The following is a 27,305-nucleotide window of genomic DNA, read 5'->3' on the forward strand; positions in this document are numbered from 1 at the left end:
GGAGCAAGGACCCTGAAGAATAGTATATTACTTGCTTCCCATACCATGGGAACAGGAGCACTGAGAAACAATATCAATTGTAATTCCAAAGGAACAAAGACCCTTCCTTGATAAGGAAAAAGAGTACAGACCAGGAGGGTAATAACAATGACCACACTACCTTGAAAGCACTAAAAACTTCCAAATCCTTAAAATAGGTTTGAAAACAGCAGTATAAAAAAGTTTAAAGCTTGGAACAATGTTCTCCCATCCCATGCCACCCCAGGAAGTGAGGCAACTTAAAGTTCAAAGTCAAGAAACAGGCTGGAAAAATGAGCAAAGAACCTGAACACAAAAATCTACTATAGTGACTAAAAAATAATAATAATAACAATTCACAAATTCAAAAGAAGACAATGATATCAACATAGCTATAAGCAAAGCCTAAAAGGAAAAAAAGAATGAGTCAGAGACAAGCGCAACAAGAATTCTGACAAGAGCTTTAAAAAATGGTTTTCAAAATCACATAAGAGTAGCAGAGGAAAAACTGAAGAAAGAGATGAGAGTGACACAAGAAAATTATGAAATGACAATGGCTTGGTAAAAGAAACACAAAAAATGCTGAAAAAATAATCTAAAAAACAAAATTGGCCAAATGGAAGAAGACAGTACAAAACTTCGCTGATGAAAGTAACTCCTTTAAAAAAAAAAAAAAAAAAAAAAGAATTACCAAATGGGGGGGAGGAAAATAACTCTTTAAAATAAGGGGAAAAAATCCTTAAAAATTAGAAATGGAAGCTAATAACGCCACACGACAGCAAGAAACAATAAAACAGTCAAAAGAATTAAAATAGAAACAAAGTATATCATCAGAAAAATAACTGACCTAGAACACAGATTACTGAAGTGGTAATCATCAAAACTGTCAGGTACTGGCTAAGAAATAGAATAGTGGATCAGTGGAATAGATTAGATACATAATATAACAGTACTAAATGACCACAGTAATCTAGCATTGGGCAAAACCAAAGATCCAAATTTTTGCAACAGGAACTCACCATACAACAAAAACTGCTGGAAAACCAGAATACAGTATCTTATACTATGTACTAAGATAAGGTCAAAATGGGTTCATGATTTAAACATAAAGAGTGATATCTTAAGTAAATTAGAGGAGCATGGAAAATTTTACTTATTGTATGTATAATGGAAGAATTTATGACCAAATGAGATAAGAAAGCATTATGGGATAAAAAATGGATAATTGTGATTACATTAAACTATTTTTGTCAAAAAATACTACTACCACTACTACCACCAAAGTAGCTAAAATTAAAAAGAAAGCAGGAAACCACAGAAAAATATTTTATATCAAAGTTCTCTCATAAAGACCTCATTTCTCAAATATGTTGAACATAAATCAAATTTATAAGAATTTGAGTCATTCCTTCAGTGATAAATGGTCAAAGGATATGAAAAGGCAGCTTTCAGAAAATCAAAGCTATCTATAGTACAGAAAAAAGGCTCCATCACCAATGATTAGAGAAATGCTAATTAAAGCAATCTGAAATACCACTTCATATCTTTCAGATTGGCTGACAAAAGGAAAATGATAAATGTTGGAGATGTTGGGGAAAATTGGATATTAATACTCCCACTGTTGGTGGAGTTATGATCTGTTTCAACCACTCTGGAGAACATTTTGGATTAACTATACCCAAAGGACACTGCTCTTTGTGTGGAGATGCCAGGAGACCAGTGTGCCCAAAAGCCTCATTTTCCTTAGGGGTAAAATGAAAATGATAACCCTGGAAGGGTCTATCTTACAGAACTTCTTTGAAGATTAAACGACATAATGCATGTAAGTCCCTTTGCAAACTTTAAAGTTGTTTATGTAAAAGTTAACCCTATGAGTGAAAATATTTTATTTTTTCTGTTTTATAGTTGAAGATGGTCCAGAGGCCAAGTGATGTCTCTATGATCCTGATGTTCATAAATACCAGAGCTGGAATTTAAGCCTGTTTCTTGAATGCTAGTCCAAACCTCTTCTCTACGATATTTTAGTGTTAAAATGTTGCATTTTAAATTCTAGCTGTAATTTTTTTATGAAGGGATGGTCTCTTGGTCCTGACTTTTAGGTGAAAGTGGTCTTGTACTAGTTGATTCATTAAATATTTTCAAGAACTCCTCCTCCCCAGCATTTATTTTTTCTCAATTATATGTAATATTTTTTAACATTCTTCTTTATGTAAATTCCAAATTCTTTTTCCTTTTCTTCCCTACCCACTTCTTGAGAAGGCAAGCAATTTAATATAGATTATACACGTGCAGTTATGAAAAATATTTCCGTATTAGCCTTGTCGTAAAAGAAAATTCAGCAAAAACAAACAAAAAGAAACCAAGAAAAATAAAGTAGAAAAGTATGCTTCAAGGTGCATTCATTCTCCATCAGTTTTTTCTCTAGAGGTGAACAGTATTTTTCACCCCAAGTTCCACTTCTCCCGGCGGAGGGGGGAGAAAAGCCAACTAATAAAGCTTATAGTGCCACGTAGAAGAGGGGGAGGAGGCAATTAGAACCTATGGGTACTAAACAAACTCAACAGAAAACGGCTTTTTAATATTAAACATACAGAAACGCTGAAAGGGAAAAGAACTTGCTGTAAACTGCCTTCGGGAGAGGTGTGGCCTGGAGAGAAATCCAAAACCGGGCGCAATACATAAATTCTCAAACCCTAGAGCCGGCACCACTCTCAGCCCAATCAGAACAGTGCCTTTCCTTCTTCCCTCTGGGCTTAAACAACTTTCGAAAGAAGGGGGAGGAGAAACAGGGAAAAGTCCACACTTGGAAAGACGTTGTGGGCATGGTAGTTCCGGGCAAAAAAAGCACACAGAACGGAATGGCGAAGAGACAATACAAAAGTATTGAAGAGACTACGATTCTACGGAAAGTAAAGTTACAATTCCTCTAGAAGCAAAAAGAAATTAAACTTTGAGAAAACAAGAGGCTCAGAGGTTTAAGGTAGATCTCCCAGAATCCCTTGCATACTCGGCGACTGCGCAGCCGTCGCGCCTGCGCCTGGAGAGCCGGTTAGTAGCGGCTCCGAGAGACTAGCAGTTCAGACAGCTGGTTAAGGAAAAAGGTGCAGAGGAAAATGTGGATTTTCGGATATGGCTCCCTAATCTGGAAAGTGGATTTCCCGTATCAGGATAAACTGGTCGGGTCCATCACGGGCTACAGCCGGCGCTTCTGGCAGGGCAGCACCGACCACCGCGGGGTTCCTGGCAAGGTGAGGAACCAGCTCCGACCTTCGCTGCTGCCCCTTCCCACGCGGAGACCAGGCTCTCACCTAGTGACACCCTTCCTTTTTCTCCCCTCCTCACCCCCGCACACACCCTCTCCCCTTCTCCCATCGTGGAGGCTTCTGGGACGCCAAAACAATGTTATTCTACTTTGTCCTATCTGCATCTTCTTCATCCAACCCCTAGCCAAACTCTCTCCAAAATGCATTAAGAAAACCGGGAGTGTTGACTGTTACCAGAGGGTACTGTTCACTTCTAAAGAAGTTTTTGTAGCAGAAGCAAATTTGTAGGGTTTATAATCTAGGAAGAAGCCCCCCATTTACGTGGGTTTTGGTGCTTAAAAGAAGGTCTCGGGGTAAAGTCACAACAGACAAAACAGGAGAAATAGATTAATTCACGTGTCTTTAATCTGGCAGCACTGAAATCACCTTGTTGTACACAATTTACTTTCCAGGAATTAAAGGCCTGGAAATTTCTACATTCTGCTATTGAAATCAATAATAGTTTAAATTCAGATATATGTTATAACAAATCATTAGCCTTTCTTTCCTAAACTCTTCAAGTTACTTAGACTTGCCTGAATGATTAAAAGAAAAGAAATTTTGTTATCACAACTGAACAGTTGTTTCCTGAATGTACTTGGTGATGATAAATATGGAATCACTATTTACCAATGTTTATTTTTTCTGTTAGTTTCTCACCAATCCTAAATTAAGGAAGTTTTGTTTCTTTTACCTTTCCTCTATCTTCCTCAACTGTTATCATCCTTTTATAGGCATCATTTGTATACATAAAATATACACAGAATTAACCATTGTTTATCTAAACCAGCCTTGTGTTGATTTACATCGTTTATTCTTGAAGAAATAAAGTTTTGAAAATAGCGATCTGAATTTAATGATCCCTTGATCCCTTTTATCCTTTTAAATACTGAAATATGTGTAAATAGATGAAACTTTTCTTAAAATAAGTTACTCAGGTTTAATTTTTTGCTTTTGGCACACAAACATGAAATAGGTAGGGCAAGAGTCATCCTCATTTTGCAGATTAGAAAATTTAGTCTCAGAAAAGTGAAAGTGACTTACCCAGTGTCAGAGCTGGGATTTCAACCTACATAGAGAATACCATCTTTTTCATATTCACCTTTCATTGCCCAGAATTTATTTTTGTTTTTTAAACTTTTTAAATCCATCTGATAAATGAGACAACAAAAGGAAGGGAAAGGATTTTTTTTTAAAGGATATATATTTTATAGACAAGTGGGAGGGAGAAAAATAACACAGCTCTACCCAGAATAATAGCAGTTGCTAACACTTATTTAAGATTTTAAAATTTAGAAATACAAATGTTACCTCTTTTGATGCTCACAACCTGTTTATTGCCCATTTTTTATGCCCCAAGTTTACTGATCTGTTTGATCACATCACTATTAAGTGTCAAAGACAGGATTCAAACTAATCTTAAACTGCAGAACCTGAAAGCAGAAAAGACAATTTCTAATAGATCAGAAGTTAATCAGAAGTAGGGAGGCACAATTTAAAGATATAAAAAAATTAATTAAAAACTAGTTAATCTCCACCTAAAATTTAATGGAGCTATTTTCTTTCTTAAGAAATATGCCAATGATATGCCAAGGGAGGGGTTAAAAATTGTGAACATAATAGTATTTAAATGATGGAGCCAGTGCAAATATAAACCATGAGAAATTCCAGGGAACAAATAATGATTTTTGAGAACTATTCAAGATTACTTAACATTTAAGTTTTCCACAGTTAAATTAATTTCAAAATCCTTAGGGAAAAAAAATCTTATTTATTATATTATATATATTATACATATTATACAAAATCATATTTTATATATATATATAGTAAAAGGCATATGATATACTGTTTTTCACTAGCATATTAGCTAGCACTAATATACTTCATTAATCTTGAAAAATGAAGTTGGTAGTGTCACCAAAAACGTTATAGAAGAAAAAGTACAAATTAGATGACTTGGTAATTAAAAACAGTTAAAAAAAAAAAATCCATTTTTATACAATATCAAAACAAAGAAAGACGTTAATATGCAGGATTTGCTTTTTACCTTTGGTTCCTATTATAAATATAAAGCTTTTTTTTTTTTTTGTCAAATAAAAACTGACCCCTTGGAAGGTTTTGCAAAGCCACAAGGTTCCAGACACCTTTATCTAGTTTTAGATCATCCCTTTTCATTTTACAAAGGGAAAAAAAATTTTTTTTTAATGTTAGGTCTATATTTCTGTACCTAAAACACAATTTCATGTGTGAATATCTTAATAAAAAATCTTGAGTAACAGTGACAGAAAAAAAGTCATTTAGTGACCAATCCTCAGGAGATGACCTAAAAGGAATGTAATTGGATTTGGAATTAACTAAGGCCAGTTTTTAAATGGGCATCAGCTTCCTTTGCCATAAAATGAAAAAATTGACTAGATGATCCTTCTCTCTTCAAATCCTATGATCATCATCTTATACCTTTTTCCAAAACTGTTAAGCAAGATTAATATTGCCATTTATTAAATAAAGGTAAGGGAAGAAACAGTGGATTTAGAGTTTAGACTAGAATTCTAATCCCAGCACTGATACAAATCAGCTACCTGACACTAGCCATTTAACTTCTTTGGACTCCATCTCAGCCTTTACACATGATTCAAAATCTGCTTTGCTGAACAATGGGGGTTCCCATTGGGTGAAGATAGCTTTTTCAATCTTAAAGGGTTGAGCCTAGAAAAAAAATCTAAAGATTTTTAAAAATAGAAAATGAGTTAATTCTAGCCAAAAGAATCAGCCTATGCAAATTCATTCAACAATCATTTATTAAAAAGACTATCTTGAGCCCACAAAGTACTACCTGTAAGTCATTTGATTGAAAAATGAATCAAGTCCTACTCAAAAGAGTAGAAGTAGGGGATGGAAAAGCAAGCAGACCATTTTGACAGTGGAAAAAAAGTGAGTAAAGTGCAAAAAGTTTTAGGAGAAAAAATAAGTTGAAGCTATTCTTGTGAAGGGTTTATAATGCTAAAGGTTTTTGGTTTTGATCCCATAAGTAATAGTGAGCCACTCAATTTCACGGGCAGTGGAGAGGCATAGTCAGACTTTTACTCTACATAGCCAGACTTTTACTCAGGAAAGATAACTTTGGTAGCCATTAAAATTTGGTATCCTCTTCTAAGAGAGAAAATGGAAAGAGGAAAGACTAAATACTATAATTCCAATTAGGTAGATGCCTTTAGACTAAACTCCTCAAGGGCAAGGATTGTCTTTTTCTTTTTTTTATCCTTAGCACAATGCCTGGTACATAATAGATACTTAACTAAATGTTAACTGATGATGTGAATGAAGTGTATGGGACATGAGAGATGTTGTGGAAGTAGTATCTGTAAGTTGAGGATGCATCTTGAAGCTATGAACCTGGGGGACAAAAAAAAAAAAAAAAAATAGTAGACACACTCTTAAAAGAAATAGGGAGTTTGAGGGAAGAATTGATTGAGAAAGGAAAAATGAATTCCCATTTCAACAGACTGACTTTGATATCTCTGAAAACCCAATTGTTGATACCTAAAAGAAAAGTAGTAATTCATAATTAAAACTTGATCCTTGATCTAGGAGCCATGTACATGGTGAAAACTGAACCCTTAAGAAGTCCTACATCTCCAAGAGAAAAGGGCCCTTAGCAAAGCCATAGAGAACACCTAGTTGTTAGGGATGGGAAAAAAATAAAGATCAAGCTATGAAAACTAAGCAGTGGTCAAATAGGGAGAAGGAAAATTAGGAGACAGCAAGGTCTTAAAAACTGGGATGGCTGGTTTTCTGTATATTTTCTGGACATATTACCTGTATGCCTCTCTTCTAGTTAGTGACACCTTTATAACACTGCCTATTTGAGTCCTTTATATCGTATGAAGCCCAGGAAAGGAAAATCCTTTAGGAAATCCTAATCGTAAACACTCAATATCATTTTATAATCTCCTAGAGTAATTCTAATCAGAACTATGCAATTTAGTACTTAATATCTATTTCTTATATGTTTTTGTCTCCCCAATGCATTATTTGTTTTCACCTACAAATTTTTGGTTCTGATGTAATTCTACCAGCATTAAGAGTTCCCAGAATGAGGTAAATTTTTACTAATGCAGATTAGCACTTGCTTTCCAATTAAAGATAACAAAAGATTTGTTATTGTTATATTTGGAGAAAAAAAGATAATCAAGAAGGGGATGGGAACTTCTCTTGGTGTGGATAATATGATAACGGACAAAAATAAGGCAAAGGTGCTAAGTTCTTAATGCTGAAGATAGAAGAAAAGGAAACTGTAAATAAGTATATAGTTGCTCTTATTTGCATTCACATTTCCTGGCTAGATTAATTCTATCTTTGGAGTCCTGACAGATTATGATTGTTGAGGCACTCTCAGTAATATCAGAAAAAAACATAGAATACAAGCGTTACCAAAAGATTGAATAACAAATGTTCCACTTGGGCATCTAGGCATCTAAATAGGGAAGAAGTGATTACAAAGAACACTCTTAATTATGCCCAATTAACTTCTAATTCTAGCAATGCTATATATACTTTACCTATTTTAGCAAAGGTAAATCTCATAGTCTTCTTGGGGAAAGATAGGGAGATATGGGATAATATAGCGAAATGGATTTAAAAATAATTGGATTGCACATTCAAAGAATGGTTATTAATGACTCAGTATCAATATGGTAGAAGATCTCTAATGGAACACTCTTAGGGATTTATTTATTTGGCTCTATGCTTTAATATTTTTATCAATTCCTTGAGTAAAGGTTCAGATGATAGCTTCATCATATTTGCAAAAAACAAAAATGAGGGGAATAACTTTAATCCTAGATGACAAATTCAAGATCCAAAAAGATATTCGAATAGTTCTATCAAAGAGAAATGGGGCCCACTAATCCCTACATAAAGATTCCTTTAAGCCACATTTTGACTTAGTTTAAAATTTAATGTTATCTATGTTCTATTTTGTTAAATTTATTTTCCAATTATATTTTAATGTTTCAGGCCTCCAGTATTTCACATTTTTGAGCTACATCATTGAACTACATCCAAGAAAACTTAAATTAAATAAAAGATAAATGTAAAATCTGCACTTGAATACAAAAAATAAAACATCAACTCCAAAAAGATAAGATGGAGAAGGCCTGGGTAGCAGTTGTTCTAAAAAGAATCTAAGGGTTCTAGTGGATTGCAAGTTCAACATAATTTAATAGTATGATAAGGCAACTAAAAAGGCAAAGCGTCCAAAGGGTAAAGGGCCTTGAGTTCATGAAGAGGATCCATGAGACAAACATGATGACAGACAGCTTTGTTCAAAGATTTGGAGAACTGTCTTGTGGAACAAGGATATGATTTTGGCCCTAGAAAGCAAAGGAGCAATTTAGATCTAACAAGAGGAAAACCTTTGTAAAAATTAAAACTGTCCAAACCATCTTAAAGACTGTCTATAGAGATAGCGGGATCCCTCTCCTTAGAGGCCATAAAGCAAAAACTGGACAACTACTTGTTGAGTATGTTATTCATCTGAGAAGTAAATAATGAAATAAGCTTAAAACAAAAATTTACTAAATAAATGGAATCCAAGAAACCTCATGACTGAGCAGTTATTTAAAAAAGGAATTTTTATTAATCAAGGTGGCATGCCAGAAAGCTAGCAATATTTACTTTTTTAAAAGAAATCCAGGCCAGCTTGGTGTCAAGGAAGACTTGTGAGATTCAAGTCTTGCTTCTGACAACTCATACTAATTGTAAAATGAGAATGATAACACTTTCAGTTACCTTAACTATGTAAAGTGCTTTAAATCTTAAAAGCGTGACATATAACTATCAGCTGTTTATGAAGAGATTAATTTATGACCACTAAGTAGTACAGGCCACCTAGTTCTCTAATAAAAGCTCCTTTTGTTCTACCAGTGCTCCCTAGCAGTCGAACGGTACCTAGGAATGTCATATTTTTAACTCGCGTAACAAGAAAGTAGCCAGATGTTTTATCTTATTTGCAGTTTCTCTCACTACCTTTAATTCTGAAGTAGTCTCTGGCTGTCCACATGTTTTCTTGTTTTTATTCGTATAAAATATATCCAATATAATTTCACTGAAATTATTTTTTAGAAAACAGCATATTTTTCTGATTCAATACACTTTAGATTACAACATATGAAGTCCTTTGCTGAAACATGATTGTATTAACTTGGTGTGTAGTGATTTTTATTTTATTTTAACTACAGGTTGATACTGATGTTCCATTAAGTATATACTTATTTATTTATTTGTTTGTTTGTTTGTTTTTGAAATTTTTTCCAGCCTGGAAGAGTTGTGACTCTTGTTGAAGATCCTGGGGTATGGTACAGTTTTTATATAAAGATGTCTATGTGAAATTATAAGAAGTATACAATCAAAACAGATAATCAAAGAAGTTCTACAAGGGAGATAGCATAATAGAAGGAAAAAGCAAACTATCTTAGTTCTAAGATCCCCAATTTTTTTTATGTTAAAGCATCTTTTTGATCATCCATGTTTGATTTCAGGTTTGCAGAGGACAGAGCTATATGGAGGCAGACATGTATAAATTAAAAAATGAAATAAAGAACTATGAGGGACATTTTAAATAAACTGCATTTCAAAAAAATCTTACAAAAGTCCTTGAAATAAGTGGAGACACTCAGTTCACAAAACCAATGTTAAAGACTTTTTGTAGAGGTGGGAACAGATCTATGATATCATTTGTATGAGGAATTTCACACAACTAGACAATATATGTGTGTATTTCTGTCTCTTAAGACCAGCCCCTTCACCTGTTATGCCATATGACATCTCAAATTGACTACCATTGTCACTGTGCTGATTTTTTTATTAAATATTCTATATTACCATAAATTTGTCATTTACAAAATAGTAATTGAGTTCCAGCCTCCTGAGGTTTAAAGCTCATTTTTATTATTATAACTGCCTGATGAATGGCAAATTGTTAATAACTAATGCAATCTTAATAGTCATTCCCCATTTGCAAAAATAATTACTTTAATGACTCTCCAGCAATTCTACTTTTTTTATTGATTGAATTTTATTAACAGTACTAAGAACAATGTTTTTGTATACAATTCCTAAAATGTTTATGTGGTTCATATTCCTCAATTTCTTGGGTATTTTTTACTTACCACTTTGGGGGTATTAACAGTTAATTTCACAAAAGTTTTCCCAAAAAAAGATGGTTGAAGAATAATTTTTTAAGAGTGTAGCTACATAAATACCAGTCTTTTTTCTAATATATTCTTGAAAGTTCTTCCTCTGTTCATTAAAAATGATGCTTATGAGCCTCTCAAGATAGTCGTAGAGAAGTTTAAGCAGTTCACATTTATAGTATTTTTAGAAAAAGTGTTGTTAAAAAAAAAAAAGTATGGCTACAAGCAAAGCAAATGTATCATCATGCTTCATAATATGTACATAATGTGAACAAGTAAATGCTATAAACTACGAAATGCTTTCTGGAGGAATTTTTTTTTTTCGTAAAAACTTAAAACATTTAATTGTAGATATAAATCCCAAACTAAACAGTTAATAAATGACATTGGATTTTGTAAGCCATTTTAATCAATTTGGCTATTAAAATGATTAGCAACCCAGAGTTTAATGATTAAAGGCTTTCTGTTAGGTTTAAAGCTATAAAATAGCTTCCACTTTTGTGGCAACATTCTTAATAAACATATTAATAAAATATTTAGTAATAAATATATGCATTAGCTTTTTCTTTAAATAAATACAGGAAATGAAAAAATAATGCTTTCTCTATGTCCAGTGAAATAAAAATCCAATTTTGGAAGTACATTGCTTTAGTTTTAGTTTTTATTTTTTATGCCTTAATCTTTATATAAAAATAGGTATAAAACAAAACAATTTTATTGTTTATTGCCAAAAACAATTTTACTTGAAAATATTATGATGACTACTATTCTAGAATAAGATGCAGCTTTTTTTTAAGGTATTTCCCTCACTTGTAACCATTATTGAAAATTTCATAGAACTCTTGAAAAACTTAAGCAAAAGAAAAAATTCACAAAATTGTGTGGTTGACTCCCATGTTACATATGAATCTCTTATATTTTTGAGAAGTGATATAATAGAGAGAAATATTCTCTATTCCCACATGTGTATGAATGTGTGTACATATATAAACACATGCACATAGACACATATATTTGCATGCATATGTGTGTGTGTGCGTGTGTATTCACTTTTATTTCAGCCCTACTAATACAAATTAATAATCAATATAAAATGCTCCAATGAAACTATGAAACCACTATTTTGGGATTATATCCAGAAGCCTGTTCATCTTGCATTATTTATGTCCTTGTCCTATTGTAAATTGACCGATGGAATCCAACCAGCATGCTGAGTGCCTTTTGACATCAGCAGTGTAACATATGTAACTGTTCTCTGGTTATCCCTTACTCTGGCTAAGTGACTGGACTCTCTTTTTCAATCCTATATTAGAGTAGAAAAAAACAAATAATGGCATAGTCTATTTACCAGTAGTGCAAATAGCTAAAGAGAATTATTACAACAGGAGTTACAGGTGCCAGTTCAGGATGCTGATTTTATATTTTCAAAAATACTCTGAATATAACATTTCCCCATATTTTATAAATATTTTTACACATCTTTTAAAACACAAGATAGATTTACCCACTTTTATTCTTCTGCAGGGTTGTGTATGGGGTGTTGCATACCAACTACCAGCAGGAAAAGAAGAGGAAGTAAAAGCTTATCTGGATTTCAGAGAGAAAGGAGGCTACAGGACTACAACAGTCATTTTCTACCCAAAAGATCACACCATGAAACCATTTAGTGTATTATTATATATTGGAACTTGTGATAATCCTAATTATCTTGGTCCAGCCCCTCTGGAAGACATTGCTGAACAGATTTTAAATGCAGTTGGTCCTAGTGGAAGAAATACTGAATATCTTTTTGAACTTGCAAATTCCATTAGGAATCTTGTGCCAGAAGATGCAGACGAGCATCTCTTCTCCTTGGAAAAATTAGTAAAAGAACTTTCTGAACAAAAACAGAATCTCAATTGCATATAGATAATCATTGATTTTCAAAATAAACACTATCTTCAGGGTAATGATTTCCCCTAAATGTCATAATCTTTTTCTTAATGGTGTATTCAGAATAACATAGTTTGCTATTTGTAATCTGCACTGGAAAATCTGCACATACATTTGTATTCAAGCATTTTTTAAATTCCCAAGCTAAATCACATTTAAGTAACATCCAATATATTCTTGGTTTAGAAATATACAGGTAAAGAAATCTTCATGCGTCCTGTTTTGAGAATGTTAAACAAATTACTAATTTGATGATAAGTAGAAGAAAAATGAAATAACCTCAGTACTCTTGCCTGTTTTAATCTTAAAATGTAGTTTTCTGATATCAGATCTTCTCCCTCACTAATGTGGATGCATGAAATAAAATGCTCAGTAACTTTGTCCTTTGAGATAAGCACTAGAAATCTATTTTAGGAGAACAACTAAATTTTACTCTAGCCCATCAAATATGGAAAATAATCTCTAAATCTACCCATCTGCCAGTAAAATACCATTTTGAAGTTACTGGTGAACCAAACTGAAACCTGAAATTCTGTAACATGTATCTGTGCTTGTAAAATTAATTCTATAACAAACCATGGTTTAAAGTGCAAAAACTTATATTAGCATGTGATTGTAATATATGTATTTTAATAAACACAAAGATTTCAATCTTAAATCCTTAACTTTTGTATTTTTCAATGTTTATCAGTCCTTTTAAACTTAAGATAACATTTTCATGTAAAAGTTTTCCTATGAATGTTGTTTGTATTGTACTTTATCTTCTTGAATAGCAGTTATTTGTGCATATATATAATTACTACAGAACATAACTCAATAACCTTGAAATACCAAGGATCAAAGATTTAAACTACTAGTGGCCTTTAAAGAGATCAATTAATACTGAAAGTTCTTTATCTGGGATCTGTGAACTAACTAATATTTTGATAACTGTATATATGATTGATTTCCTTTATGATCTCATGTATTTTAAGCATTAAAAAATATTCTAAGAAAGGATTTCTAAGCTTCACCAGGGGATGACTGCAAAGGGGGAAAATTGTTCAAGTCTCTTTTTAGTCATGTCCAACTCTTCATGATGTCATTTGGGGTTTCTTGGCCAAGATATTGGAGTGCTTTGCCGTTTCCATCTCCAGCTCATTTGACAGATGAGGAAACTGAGGGTAAATAGGGTTAAATAAAGACCCAGGGTCACAAGGATAAGTGAATAAGGTCATGTTTGAACTCAAGTCAGGTCTTCCCGATTCCAGGCCCAGTCTACCGTATCACTTCCCCCCAAGTGATACTATCTGTTGCCTCAAAGAGGCAGTGACACCATGACATGCAAGTGGATTGGATTCAATTGAGGGAGGGCTGTGCAAGGTCAATTGCCTATTCTTCCCCCTCCAGTGGCCAAATATAGATCAGGACAATTGGAGATAGCCCTAGGGACAATCTTGGCTTTTTTTAAGCTAAGGTCTTCCAACGGGTTTGACTGAGTAGGAGGTAAAGAAAGGCTTGTTTCACCTAGTCAAATAAATCTAGAAAGGGAAAATCCTCAAGTTTTATGGCCTAAACCAAAAAGATTCAATCAAGACCCAAACACTGGCCATTTGAGGCGTGGCCAGGAATAATATTATAGTACATAACAGGGAGAAAGAAAGGGGAGAGCAAGTAGAAATGTGTATGTATCTCCCCTTCTTCTTCCCTCCAGTGGAGTATTAAGATTAAATAAGGCCGGGGCAGGCACAGTGGAGAGAGCACCAGTCCTGAAGTCAGGAGGACCCGAGTTCAAATCTGATCTTCAGAAACTTAATACGTCCTATCTGTGTGACCCTGGACAAGTCACTTAACCCCAATTGCTCTAGGAAAAAAAAAAAGACTAGATAAGACTGAACTTAAAAAGGGGATGATACTCCCATTTTTAATAATAGGGAAGTTCTAAAGGAGGGCTTGGTGGGGAAATGAGTTCAGTCTTAGACATGTTGAATTTAAGATTTCCACAAGATAACAAGTTAGAAATAAAAAGGAAGAAAAAGATTAAGGCTGGACAAATCTGAGAATCATCAATAAAGACATGACAATTGAAACCATGGGAGCTAATGAGTTCTCCAAGTGGAGTAATATAGAAAGAAAAGAATGCTCTGCACAGAGGTCTGGGAGTTGCTCACCTTTAGTAGTTATAATCCAGCTCAAGATCCAGCACAAAAGATTGAGAAGGATAAATGAGAAAGGCAGGAAGATAACCAGGATAGAGTAGTATCATAGAAACTTAAGAGAGAAGAGGGGTCAAGGAAAAGAGGATGATAACAATGTCAAAGGATGTAGTGAAGTAAAGAAGAAATGAAAACTGGCCACAGCCATTAGATTTGGCAATTAATATATCACTGGTAACCCCCAAGGTTCATTTATGCAGTTTATTAAAATTGCCAACTAAATAACATGCTATTTTAAATTGGTTATAAACAAGATAATAAAGCTGGGCATTATATTATCTTAAATTTGAGTCAACTTAACTTTATCTCTAAAATGCTATCTTTGCTCTCAAAAAACCCACAATTTAATGAGGGAAATAGCAAGTAAACAAATATGGACTAACAAGCAATATGCAGGATAAACAGGAAAAAATTTAAAGGAAGGAAGGTGCTAGAATTAAAAAGGGTTAGGAAAGTTGCTATAGAAGTTGGAATTTTAATTAGATAATGAAGGAAGCCAGGAGATAAAGAGGAGGAAGAACATTCCAGGTAAAGGGACAGCCAGAGGAAAATGCCTGGAACCAAAAGATAGTTTCTTCAAAAGATAGTGTGTATTTTTTTCTTTCATGGAACAGCAAGGAGGCCAGTGGCACTGAATGGTGCAATAAGACTAGAAAAGTAGGCAGGGTCTAAGTTATATAAGGATTTGAAAACCAAAAGATGATTTTGTATTTTATCCTGGAAGGCATGAGAACCACTACAACTCACAGAAAGTTAGAAAATAATAGTCATCTACACTTTAGGAAAATCACTTTGGTGGCTATATGGAGAATGGAATCAAGTGGGCAGACAGATCTATGGGAACTTTCAAGATACTAGGATACACCCTGTTTTCCAGAGCTAAGGCCCAACAAGCAGGCTGTGCCCTGAACTTGGCGTAATAACAATCCTTTGCACTCACCCTCTGGATTAAATGGGCCTGATTGAATAAAGCTTTATCAGTATTGAGATTGTCACCTGATCCCTATTCCCAGGTTTTGAACCCTGGGGTTGCAGGGAGTCAGACCCTTAAACCTATAGGAAGTAACCTAACCCACACAAAGCAAACAACACTGGTCAAGGATGGCTACATTCTTTTATTCTATCCATTGAAAAGGCTCGGGTGTTTTGCTTTTTAAATCTTGGACAAGTCAGAAGCTGATCACATTCAAGAGCACATGGCAGGAGCTGGGATGGCTCCCAGGTGTGTGTCTGGGCCTTGCCCTGCAGAGACTAAATAAATGCTTTCTCTTTGTACCTGAAGATGTCTCTGATTAGTTAATTAGGGAAAGGGGATTTAACACCTATCCCACCCAGGATGATCTCAGCCACAACAAAATCCCAGAACTGTTTCAGGTCATAAAGCCCTGCTATGAATCAAACTTGTCATGCTGATGCTATCACCTTATTATCAGGGCTAAGGCTCACTGCACAGCCTTTGGTATGAGATCTCCCCACACTAAAGAGGAATTGAAGAGGGCCCTCTGATACATGTATTCTTGCTTGCAAGCTGTTTTCTACACTTTGAAATTAAACTTCTATTTGATTCTTGGCTCTTCTGTTTCTAGTCTGCTTTGTTCAGATCTAGCACCCCGAATTAGAGACCAGATTAGATTGACAGATCTATTAAGATCACCAAGTGGAAAAGGAGGAAAGATGAGGGCCCAGAACTGGAGATACTTATAATTAGAGGGTATGATTGGACAAGGATCCAGCAAAGGAGAATCAGAAGTCGTAGTTTGATAGGTAGGAGGATCAGGAATAAATGGTATCCAAAAAAACCTAGAAAGAAAAAAATATCAAGGAAGAAAGAGTGATCAATACCAAAAGTTGTTAGCAATTAAGAAAAATAAGGATTTTTTAAAAGTCACTGAATTTGACAATTAACTAATAATTTCATTCTAGTTTTGCTAGATTAAAGAGGTTAGAAACTAGATTCAAGAGTGAGGACAAAAAGTGGAGACATCTATAAATAGCTCTAGAAATGCTAGCTATAGCACTAATTTAACAAAAAAAAAAAAAAAAAAAAAAATCCAAAGGAATAAGAAAACACAAAGAAAAAACTACTTTTTGATGGACTCAGTTAGTTTGCTGTTTCCTCCATTAGATTTTGAGCTCCTGAGGGCAGGAACTGTCAACTAAAAATTAACTGAAACAGTAACCAACAAAGTTAAGGATACAAAATAAAAACAGATCAGTTATTAGTCTTTCTGCATATCACCAACAAAACAAAATTCCATTTAAAATAAGAAGAGGAAAAAATATAATTATCTGGGAGTCCACTAATATACACACAGGAACCATATGAATATAATTACAAAATATTTTACAGAAAAAAAAATAACTAGAGAAATACCAATTGTTCATGGGTGGGTTATACCAATACAATTATAATAATAATATTATATAAATTAATTATTCTTAATAAACTAATAAAATCCTTTTTTTTAATGGAGCTAGGAAAATAATAAAATATACCTGGAGAAACAAAAGATCAAAATTTTAAAACAAATTGTGGAAGAAAAAGGGCCTGACAATCTCAAAGATGTCAAAGAATACTCCAATGCAGGTACTGGTTAAAAAACCGGAAAAGGTAGTTAGTAGAACATATTAAAAATACAACCCCTACAGAAACAAATGATCATAGGAGCATAAAAACCCCAACAACTGGAATAAGTATTTTAACAAAAACTGTTGGGAAAACCAGAAAGAAATCTTGAGAGAAATTGGCTTTCTACAAATAATCAACACATCACACCAAAATAAGTTTCAAACTGATACATAGGGATACATAATTATATAATGTACATACTATCAGCCAACTGGAGGAATAGGGAAGAAAATTCCCTTGTAAATTCAAGATTTCCCAGTAAATTCCATTGTTCATAGTTGGTGTCAGCTGCCCAATGAGTACTTTTTTCAAGTACAGGGTTTTTAGATAACTATTAATGGGATAATCCTACAACTGAAGGAATTAGAAAGCCTTGACAGTCAGGCCTGAGGCCTGATTTGGGCACTGTAAATTGCTCAACAGGCACACCAATGTTTCCACATCCCAGGAAAGTAAAAGATATGAGTTACTGTTCTAAGTTTAAAGTGTTTGCAATGCAAATGAGTATTATGCATTTCTTATATTTATTATGTTTGATTTTTGTATATACCTAATTTTTGCCAGATTTCAGGACAGCGTCTTAATAAATGCTTTTTTGATGTTAACATAAAATTCTCAGTCATAAAAAACACAAAAGGGTTTATATGTAACATAACTGATGCATTACATATAAACACATATAAAATATATGCATATATACATTGTATATATACATATACTTAGAAATACATATACAATGTACATAGTATATATATATTACATATACAATATTACGTATGTGTGTGTATTATATATATATATATATAAAACATACACACACACACACACACACACACACACACATAAACAGGCAATGGCAAGGATGAGAATACACTTTGCTTTCCTCCATGACTATTACCATCTGGCTAAACTGCCTTAATATGTTCCTCAAGCGCAACACTCCATCTCCCATCTGCTAGGCTCAAGCTCTCCCACATGCCTAGAATTCTCTCCCTCCTTTCTTCCACTTCTTAGCATCCTTCAAGACTTAACTCAAATCCTAGCTTTTATATAAGGCCTTCCCTCTAAGATTGTCTTCTGGAAAGTGAAACTATTTCTAGTCATATGAAAAGATGCTCCAAGTCATTATTAATCAGAGAAATGCAAATTAAGACAACTCTAAGATACCACTACACACCTGTCAGATTGGCTAAGATGACAGGAAAAAATAATAATGATTGTTGGAGGGGATGCGGGAAAACTGGGACACTGATGCATTGTTGGTGGAGTTGTGAACGAATCCAACCATTCTGGAGAGTAGTTTGGAACTATGCTCAAAAAGTTATCAAACTGCATACCCTTTGATCCAGCAGTGTTACTACTGGGATTATATCCCAAAGAGATTATAAAGAAGGGAAAGGGACCTGTATGTGCACGAATGTTTGTGGCAGCCCTTTTCGTAGTGGCTAAAAACTGGAAACTAAATGGATGTCCATCAGTTGGAGAATGGCTGAATAAATTGTGGTATATGAATATTATGGAATATTACTGTTCTGTAAGAAATGACCAACAGGATAATTTCAGAAAGGCCTGGAGAGACTTACACGAACTGATGCTGAGTGAAATGAGCAGGACCATTATATACTTCAACAACAATACTATATGATGACCAGTTCTGATGGACCAGGCCATCCTCAGCAACAAGATCAACCAAATCATTTCTAATGGAGCAGTAATGAACTGAACCAGATATGCCCAGAGAAAGAACTCTGGGAGATGACTAAGAACCATTACATTGAATTCCCAATCCCTATATTTATGCCCACCTGCATTTTTGATTTCCTTCACAAGCTAATTGTACAATATTTCAGAGTCTGATTCTTTTTGTACCGCAAAATAACGTTTTGGTCATGTTTATTTATTGTGTATCTAATTTATATTTTAATATATTTAACATCTACTGGTCATCCTGCCATCTGGGGGAGGGGGTGGGGGGGTAAGAGGTGAAAAATTGGAACAAGAGGTTTAGCAATTGTTAATGCTGTAAAGTTACCCATGTATATATCCTGTAAATAAAAGGCTATTAAATTAAAAAAAAAAAAAAAATAAGATTGTCTTCTGCCTATTCTGTACCCAGAGGGTCCTAAAGGTCTTAGTGCAATTTTAAACTCCTGTATGTACCTATTTATTTACATGATGTATGCCCTGTTAGAATGTGAAATTCTTTTGCCTTCTAATACATAAAACTTAATATAATACTTGGTATAAGTGTTCAATAAAAGTTTGCTGAGGGGTTGGACTCACTATAGAAACTAAAACTCACAATTCATTTAGTCAAGAGAATCTATTAAATATACTTATCTAGGGATAAAAAGAATTGACCATACCATTCCTGAAATAGTTACTATAGCAACACAGTAAAGAAGGAAAAGATAAGAAGAGGAGCAAAAAAGTATCACCCAAGAAATCCAATAGTCTCAACACTCAAGGATGTTACAATCTGGACAAAATATGGACACATGAAACATTTAAAGATCTCTTCAGGAAGCCTGTATCAACCTCTCTATCCTTCCCCTTTTAATTTTTTCCTAGTTATCCTGTAGAGATTGTTTGTATATATGTGTTTGTTTGCTGTCTCCCCTATTAGATTACAAGTTCCTGAGGGCAGGACAACATGTTTTCCTAGAACATAGTCAGCACTTAATAAATGCTTATTCATAATGAGAATGGAGAGAATAGGAAGAATGAACATAAACATAGACTCGTGCAGCTTCTCTCCCAAAGTCCATTAATGAGGACTGAAAGTTGCAGAGAAACAAATTTATACTTAATCAAGTGAAGTATTTATTAAGCAAGCCCTGCCTATATGCCCAGGAAACCGCACGGCACAGTGGATAAAACACCCCACCTGGAGTCAGGAAAACATGAGTTCAAATGTGACCTTAAAGCAGTGGGATCTCAGGTAAGTCACTTAACCTAGCTCACCTGCTCTGAGGGGAAGAAGGAGCCGCTGGCAAACCGCTGCACAACATCTCTGCCACGAAAACCCCAAATAAGATCACGGAGAATCAAACATGGATGAACAAAAATGCATTTGTGCCAGGAGGTGTGTTAAGTACTAGTAACAAGGCAAAAAAAAAATCAGTCACTGCTTTCAAAGGAGCTCAGAATCCAACGGGTTTGACAGAACAGAGCGACAACGCAAACAAGCTCTACGCAGGATCAATCGGAGACGGTCAACAGGAAAATGCTTTCCGGAGTCCCAGCGCGACCGAGGGTCCGAGGCTGGCTTTGGGTCCTCCCGGTCCTCGGCGCGCTCTCCACGGCACTAGCCAACGATATTTAGGGCAACCCTTTTCACTTTGCTTTCCGAACCCTGGTAGGTCAGTTACCGAATCAAATTCATTTAGCCAAAGCCGGGGAGGTAAAGCCTGCGCATTCACTGGGAAGACTCGTGGGGGAGGGTGGGACGGGGGAACCCTAGTTAGAGCCACTCAGGGCAAGGCGGGCGGACGATGCCCGGGTACAAGCCCGACAACGAACGCACGCCGAATTTAGGCGCCGCAGGGGCTAGAGATTTTCCCTCAAGGGACAGTCACCGCACTCTTTCCCTTAACTTCCTAAATTATCCGAACCCCAAGTAATAACCTTCTCCCAGCCCTCCCCCCCCAGTATAAAATAGAACCAAGGGAAGCCGGCGGGCTGCGGCGAAGTCGGGGACAACAGCGGGAGAAGGCGGGGGCCCCTCGGGAGAGCGCCTGCAATTCGGCCGGGGGCTCCGCGGGACTCACCGGCGGCGGATACGGAGTCGCGGCCGCGGCCGCGGCCTCCTCCCTTGTCGTCTACGTCTCCCAGGCTGGAATCGCGGCCCTCGGGCGCCCAAGCCCAAGGACCAGGCGAGCGGGCGAGGAGCTGGCAGAGCCGATGCCTCCTCCTAGGACCGACAGCACGACCCTTCAGGATCAGTAGCTCCGGGTATGAGGGGGCGGAGAAGAGGAGAATTGCTACATCGCGGCCTCCGTAGGCGGACCCGGATGTTGATAGGCCGTTTGTCCCGGAAACGACAACGCGAAAGTGAGAGAGGTGGAGGCGGTTTCAAGGGGCTCCCCGGAAGGAGACGTGGCGGCGGTTGGGGCTCCCGTTCGCTGGGCGATCTCTAGTCCCGCCGCCTCCGCCTCCTCTCTATGGGCCAAGGAGGCAGCGACGGCGGCGGCGGCGGCGGCGGCGGCTGGAGAAGGAGGCGGAGGAGGATGGAAGAAGGAGGAGGTGGCGGACGGAGGCTGGTCCCGGGCGCACCGGTGCTGCTGGTCCTCTGTGGGCTCCTGGAGGCGTCCGGGGGCGGTCGAGTGCTCCCTCCGCTCAGTGACGACATCCCCTTCCGAGTCAACTGGCCCGGCACCGAATTCACTCTGGTCAGTGCCCGCGCCGGCCCCCCCGGCGGCCCCCCCACCCCGCGCCCCCGAGCTAGCGAGTGCTTCTCCCTTTTAGCGAGGCACGGGTTTCCGTGACCTCTTGACCGGCGAGCCCCCACCGCCGCCGGGGGCACGGAGCTTGGCTCCCCAGCCACGACTCTCCCACCTTCTCCGGGGAGCCTCGCTCCAGAAAAAGTGTGTGCGAATATACGTGTGTATACACAAATACTCATGCAAACACTGATGTGCCCCGAGGCCCTAAGCTCGCTGGTGCGGGACACGCACACTGTTCATTCTTCATACATGCACGTATGGGAAGCTGCGCGCGTCCTGTCTGTCTTCTCCTTGGAGAGCAGCCAACAGCTGCTCCTTCAAACAGCCACCTTTCTCTCCTTCCTCCCTACTCGCCACCGGGCCCTTCTCAAAGACCCTCAAAGACAACTTTCCTTCCCACATCAAGGCAGCAAGTTCTTTTTAAACTTCTACTGCAGGCTACGATCTGAGCTAGTTGCTGGAGATAAATTTAAAATAAAAAGCAACTTTTACCTTCAAGGAAGTAGATGTCACGGAGGGAGGGGGAGAGGATTCGGTATGTAATAGATGTGGGATAATCTGGGGGGAATCTGCCTGGCTTCAGTAAGCTTGTATTACTTTCTATGCGCCAGGCACTGTTCTAGGTGCTAGGGATACAAAGGATGCGCCCCCCCCCAAAAAAAAAAAAAAAACCCACCTCCAACCATAAAACAAAACCAGTTCCCACTCTCCAGGAGTTCATCATGTACTTGGGGAAACTTTCAGGGTAAACAGGACATAAATTAACAGAAGGCAGGAACTAGAATTAGGTAGGGGGTAGTACATGAACTGAGATTTGAAGGAAGCTGGGAATTTTCAGGTAGTGTTGAGGAAGACATACATTTTGGCCTGGGGTGAAGCCTGGTCAAAGAGGAGGTGAGTAGGGAGATAGGAGATAATGTCCTAGGTCAAAGAGAACAACAGATAGACTAGTTTGTCTAAAATGAAGTTCCATGAAGGAATAACGTTCAGTAAGTTGCAAAAAGTAGACTGGAATTAGATTGGGCATTAATGTCCATCTGAGTAGTTTGAATTTTTATCTAGAGCTAAGAGAGAACAACTGAAGTTTGTTGAGTAATGGAATTACATGATCAGATTTGAACGTTAAGATGATTTTGGCATCTCTGTAGAGGATAAATTAGGAAAGTTGGCAGTCCATTGAGGACAGACCTATTCAGATGAGAGATGTTTTAATATCTCTTGGCCTTGTGAGGGGGAGAAGAGGGCAGATTGAGAGAGATATAGAGAAATGATTGAAAAAATTAGCAACTATTTAGTTGGATATCAAGAAGTGAAGAAGAAAAACTCTAGAATGACACTGGTATTGTAAAATTGAGTGACTAGAAGGTTGTTATGCCCTCAACAGAATTAGAGAAATTCTGTCTTACAAATAAACACTATAAATTCTAGAATGAGATTTCTTCCTGCAGAGTTGTTTTGAAGAATTCAATAGGACTGTGTCTACTATCCTCACTCTCTAGTCATAATGCTCCTAAGAAGCAACATATAGAGACAGCACAATTTATTTTTTAAAAACTAAACCAGGGATCAGGAGTTCAATGTCCCAGTTTGGCACTGTGAATTTGGATCATCACTTCACCTTTCAGAGGTACCATTTTCTTAGCTAAAAATAAGGCATCGGATTGGATGAATGCTAAGCTTTCATCCAAGTCTTAAGTCGGATCTTTTAACATTTCACATCCTAACCCTGGGGATGACTAAAAGCTACTTTCGTTTAACAGAATGAAGAGGGATCTAAACACTCATAAATACTATGGAAGTCTACAGCAGGAGAGTGTGTCAGTAGAGGGGGGAAATTTTCAGTTCTCCAATGTGAATTCATCAGTATACAGACTTCTCCAACCTAAGAAGGTTAAGCCCCCATTTAGTCTTGAATTGTACAGATGAACATTTATCACTCTGTGATCAACCTGGTGTGGTGTTGTCTTTTTTTATATAATATATGATCGTTCTCTGGGGGCAGGTTTCTTGGGGAGGTTTTCTGAAGGCAGCCTTAGTTTCAGTTCAGAGTAACAATCACTTCAAATACAGCCAGCTGATTAAATCCAAACATTTATTTTCTCCTTCCAAGTCTTGTCTCTTTCCTTGGGCCGGGGTAGCTTTCTTAGAGGCCTATCTCCAAGAGCTCTTGCAGCTTGTTCTTTGTCGCCTCCAGCTCTCTGGACTGCTCAACTGCAGATTAGCTTCTCAATCTCCTTAACTGACTGACTCCTGGCAGTCTTCTGAACTAACTGACTGACTGAAGCTAGAGGAGTCAAAGATTGACTCCTCCTCTGAGAGTGGGATTATGAGAGGTGTGAATTCAAAGTTACAAAGTTAACTTTGTATATCTCCTGTACTTGTGAACTCCAATGTGTGAGCCAATGTGTGAACTCTCAAAGGTGCAAACACAAGCATTGTTTCTGTCAATATTGGCGACTGAACACCTTGTAAGGATTTGCTCTAATGTGTGAACCAATAAGCATTGTATCAATTCCATTGAGTTAACACTAGGATTCTAATAACCTGGGATTAACCTCTATTAAGTTTGTTATCTGTGGTAGTCCTGGAATGAAAGATGTAGTACTTTGCTTAGCCCAGCTTTGAATGTTTATTCCTGATTCAAACCATATTGTATATACCATATTCCACATCATGGATCTTGGTTATCTGAGGAATAAATTTTTTCTACTATGAGAATTCCTCTATTATAGTGTTAGTGACACACGAAGACATTGGTATTGAGCTGTTATAGACAAAAGTCCTATCATTTAACACTTGTTTAATCTGAGACATCATTTCATCTCATTGGTTTTCCTCACCCATAAAATGATAAGAGTTGGACCAGATCAACTCTAGGTCTCTTTTAATTCCAGATCTATTTTTCTTTGTTCCTAAATGCAGTATTAGTACATTTTTTTCAAAGCAATAATTCTTACACCTTGTTTATAACTGATATTGGACAGCTGCAAATAGTAGGGCAGAGGGGTAGATATGGAAAAAAGATCTAGTGCTAGTCAGTGAGGTGATCTGTCTTTAATTCCCTTAATCATTTATTTAGCAAATTAATTTTTAAAATAATCTCTAGAAAAAAAAATAAGAAAAGAAGGAACCCTACCAAATTCCTGTAACACATTTTTAAATCAGGAAGAGTCAAAAAAATGAAAGAAAGTCTATAGACCAATATTGCTAATAAATATTAATGCAAAAAAATTTAAATAGAATATTAACAGAGACAATAGCAACCAGCTAATAAACCAGTTTATTGAGTATCTATACAGGCCAGGCACTTTGATAAGTTCTGAGGGATACAAATACAAATAAAAACAAAGGTAATCCCTGCCCCCAAATAGTTTAGCATTTAATAGGAGAAGACAACACACATACACACACACACAAGTTTTAAAAGGGGAAGAAGGATAAAATTATTTGTGGCCCTGACTTCTATTCATCAAGTGCAATCAGGGCAAAAGGTATTCATGAAACAGATTCAATCTTGCAGGATAATGAGATTTATAATCACAAAGATTATACACTCTGACCAGGCTAGATTCATACTAGGAATGTAGAGCTAGTTTAGCATTGGGAAAATAAAAAACATTAGTCATTTTTATTACTTCATTATCAATATGATCAATTGATGCAGAAAAAGTATTTAACAAGGTACAGCACCCATTTCTGTCACAAACATGAAACTATAGGAATAAATGGAGCTTTCCTAGAAATGATAAGTAGTATCTTTGTTTTCAGTCGTGTATAACTTTTTTTTTTTATTATAGCTTTTTATTTACAAGATATATGCATGGGTAATTTTTCAGCATTGACAATTGCAAAACCTTTTGTTCCAACTTTTCCCCTCCTTCCCTCCACCCCTTCCCCAAACGGCAGGTTGACCAAATACATGTTAAATATGTTAAAGTATAAGTTAAATACAATATATGTATGCATGTCCAAACAGTTATTTTGCTGTACAAAAAAGAATCGGACTTTGAAATAATGTACAATTAGCCTGTGAAGGAAATCAAAAATGCAGGTGGACAAAAATAGAGGGATTGGGAATTCTATGTAGTGGTTCGTAGTCATCTCCCAGAGTTCTTTTGCTGGGTATAGCTGCTTCAGTTCATTCATGTACAGTTTTTGTGATGCCTTTTTTGGGGTTTTCTTGACAAAATACTAGATTAGTTTACCATTTCCTTCTCTAGCTTATTTTACAAATGAGAAACCAAAGCAAATAGGGTAAGTGACTTGCCCAGGGTTTTATTATTCAACAAGAACTATTAGGATAAATGGATCAGTTCAGTAGAAAGTAAGCATAAATTAACATCTCACACTGTAGATACTAAGACAAACTACAGATGGATATATGATTTAGACATAAAGGATGACATCATATGCTGAGTGAAATGAGCAGGACCAGGAGATCATTATATACTTCAACAACAATACTGTATGATGACCAGTTCTGATGGACCAGGCCATCCTCAGCAACGAGATCAACCAAATCATTTCTAATGGAGCAGTAATGAACTGAACTAGCTATGCCCAGAAAAAGAACTCTGGGAGATGACTAAAAACCATTACATTGAATTCCCAATCCCTATATTTATGCACACCTGCATTTTTGATTTCCTTCACAAGCTAATTGTACAATATTTCAGAGTCTGATTCTTTTTGTACAGCAAAATAACGTTTTGGTCATGTATACTTATTGTGTATCTAATTGATATTTTAATATATTTAACATCTACTGGTCATCCTGCCATCTGGGGGAGGGGGTGGAGGGGTAAGAGGTGAAAAATTGGAACAAGAGGTTTGGCAATTGTTAATGCTGTAAAGTTACCCATGTATATATCCTGTAAATAAAAGGCTATTAAATTTAAAAAAAAAAAAAAAAAAGGATGACATCATAAATTAGAGCAGCATGAAAGAAATTACCTGTCAGATCTATTGATAGAGGAAGAGTTCATGACCAAATAAAAGAGAGAGATTGATTCACCGGACGTAAGGAAGATAAATTTTTGTTTTCTAATTTGTTAAACTAAAAAGAAAGCTAGGAAATGGGTGTGGGGAACACTGGAATCAGGATTGGTGCACTTCCAACCTGAGTAAAAAATTTTGACCCAAATGGAGCAAAAATTAGTCCCATTTTACAAATAAGAAAATTTAGGTTCAAGGAGATTAAATGTTCTCATAGCTAATGTATCAAAAGTGGCATTTCAACCCAGGTCAACTGATTCTAGATCAGGTACTTTCTATTGCTAAATCAAACCCAATACTTCATATATATCTGACCACATAATATTTGTAGGTGCCCAAATTTGAATACTGTACTTGCCTTGGAATAGGCTCTATGATATTGTGAATGAATAGACTTGACCTTGAAGACAAGAACACTTAGATTTAAATCCCATCTAGAGCAAGCTGCTTAATCTGTTTTAGCTACAATTTTCTCATCTGGAAAATGGACTAATAATACTTGCTCTACAAATTCACATGATGATTGGTTGTAAAGCTCAAATGAAAAGTTTACATTGTGTATTACAGCCTGTAATGTGCTGTATGAATGTTAT

The 27,305-nt window shown here is 36.4% G+C and overlaps 3 protein-coding genes across 7 annotated transcripts in view; 2 read left to right on the forward strand and 1 right to left on the reverse strand.

The window, feature by feature from the left end:
* ASB3 (ankyrin repeat and SOCS box containing 3) overlaps positions 1 to 21,115 on the reverse strand; it is a 105,889-nt gene extending 84,774 nt beyond the window's left edge. For all 3 annotated transcript variants that reach the window (XM_023494967.2, XM_031950468.1, XM_003758281.4), the window contains exon 1: positions 21,043 to 21,115. The gene's annotated coding sequence lies outside the window, so the exon portion shown is untranslated. The remainder of the gene's footprint in view (positions 1 to 21,042) is intronic.
* On the forward strand, positions 2,627 to 13,027 carry CHAC2 (ChaC cation transport regulator homolog 2). The gene is made up of 3 exons (XM_003758280.4): positions 2,627 to 3,266; positions 9,639 to 9,674; positions 12,041 to 13,027. Exons 1-3 carry the CDS (start codon positions 3,132 to 3,134, stop codon positions 12,422 to 12,424), a joined length of 555 nt encoding a protein of 184 aa, XP_003758328.1. The 5' UTR covers positions 2,627 to 3,131; the 3' UTR covers positions 12,425 to 13,027.
* Positions 21,116 to 21,290: 175 nt separating the features above from the next.
* The window catches only part of ERLEC1 (endoplasmic reticulum lectin 1), a 37,331-nt gene continuing 31,316 nt past the window's right edge, over positions 21,291 to 27,305 (forward strand). The window contains exon 1 of one of the 3 annotated variants that reach the window (XM_023494966.2): positions 21,291 to 21,663. In XM_023494966.2, coding sequence (XP_023350734.2) covers positions 21,436 to 21,663 — 228 coding nt within the window. In that variant the 5' untranslated portion in view covers positions 21,291 to 21,435. The remainder of the gene's footprint in view (positions 21,664 to 27,305) is intronic. The other 2 variants (XM_031950466.1, XR_004231702.1) reach the window with 2 other exon arrangements.

The sequence above is a fragment of the Sarcophilus harrisii genome, chromosome 2 (genome assembly GCF_902635505.1).
Source record: "Sarcophilus harrisii chromosome 2, mSarHar1.11, whole genome shotgun sequence".
NCBI classification, from domain to species: Eukaryota; Metazoa; Chordata; class Mammalia; order Dasyuromorphia; family Dasyuridae; genus Sarcophilus; species Sarcophilus harrisii.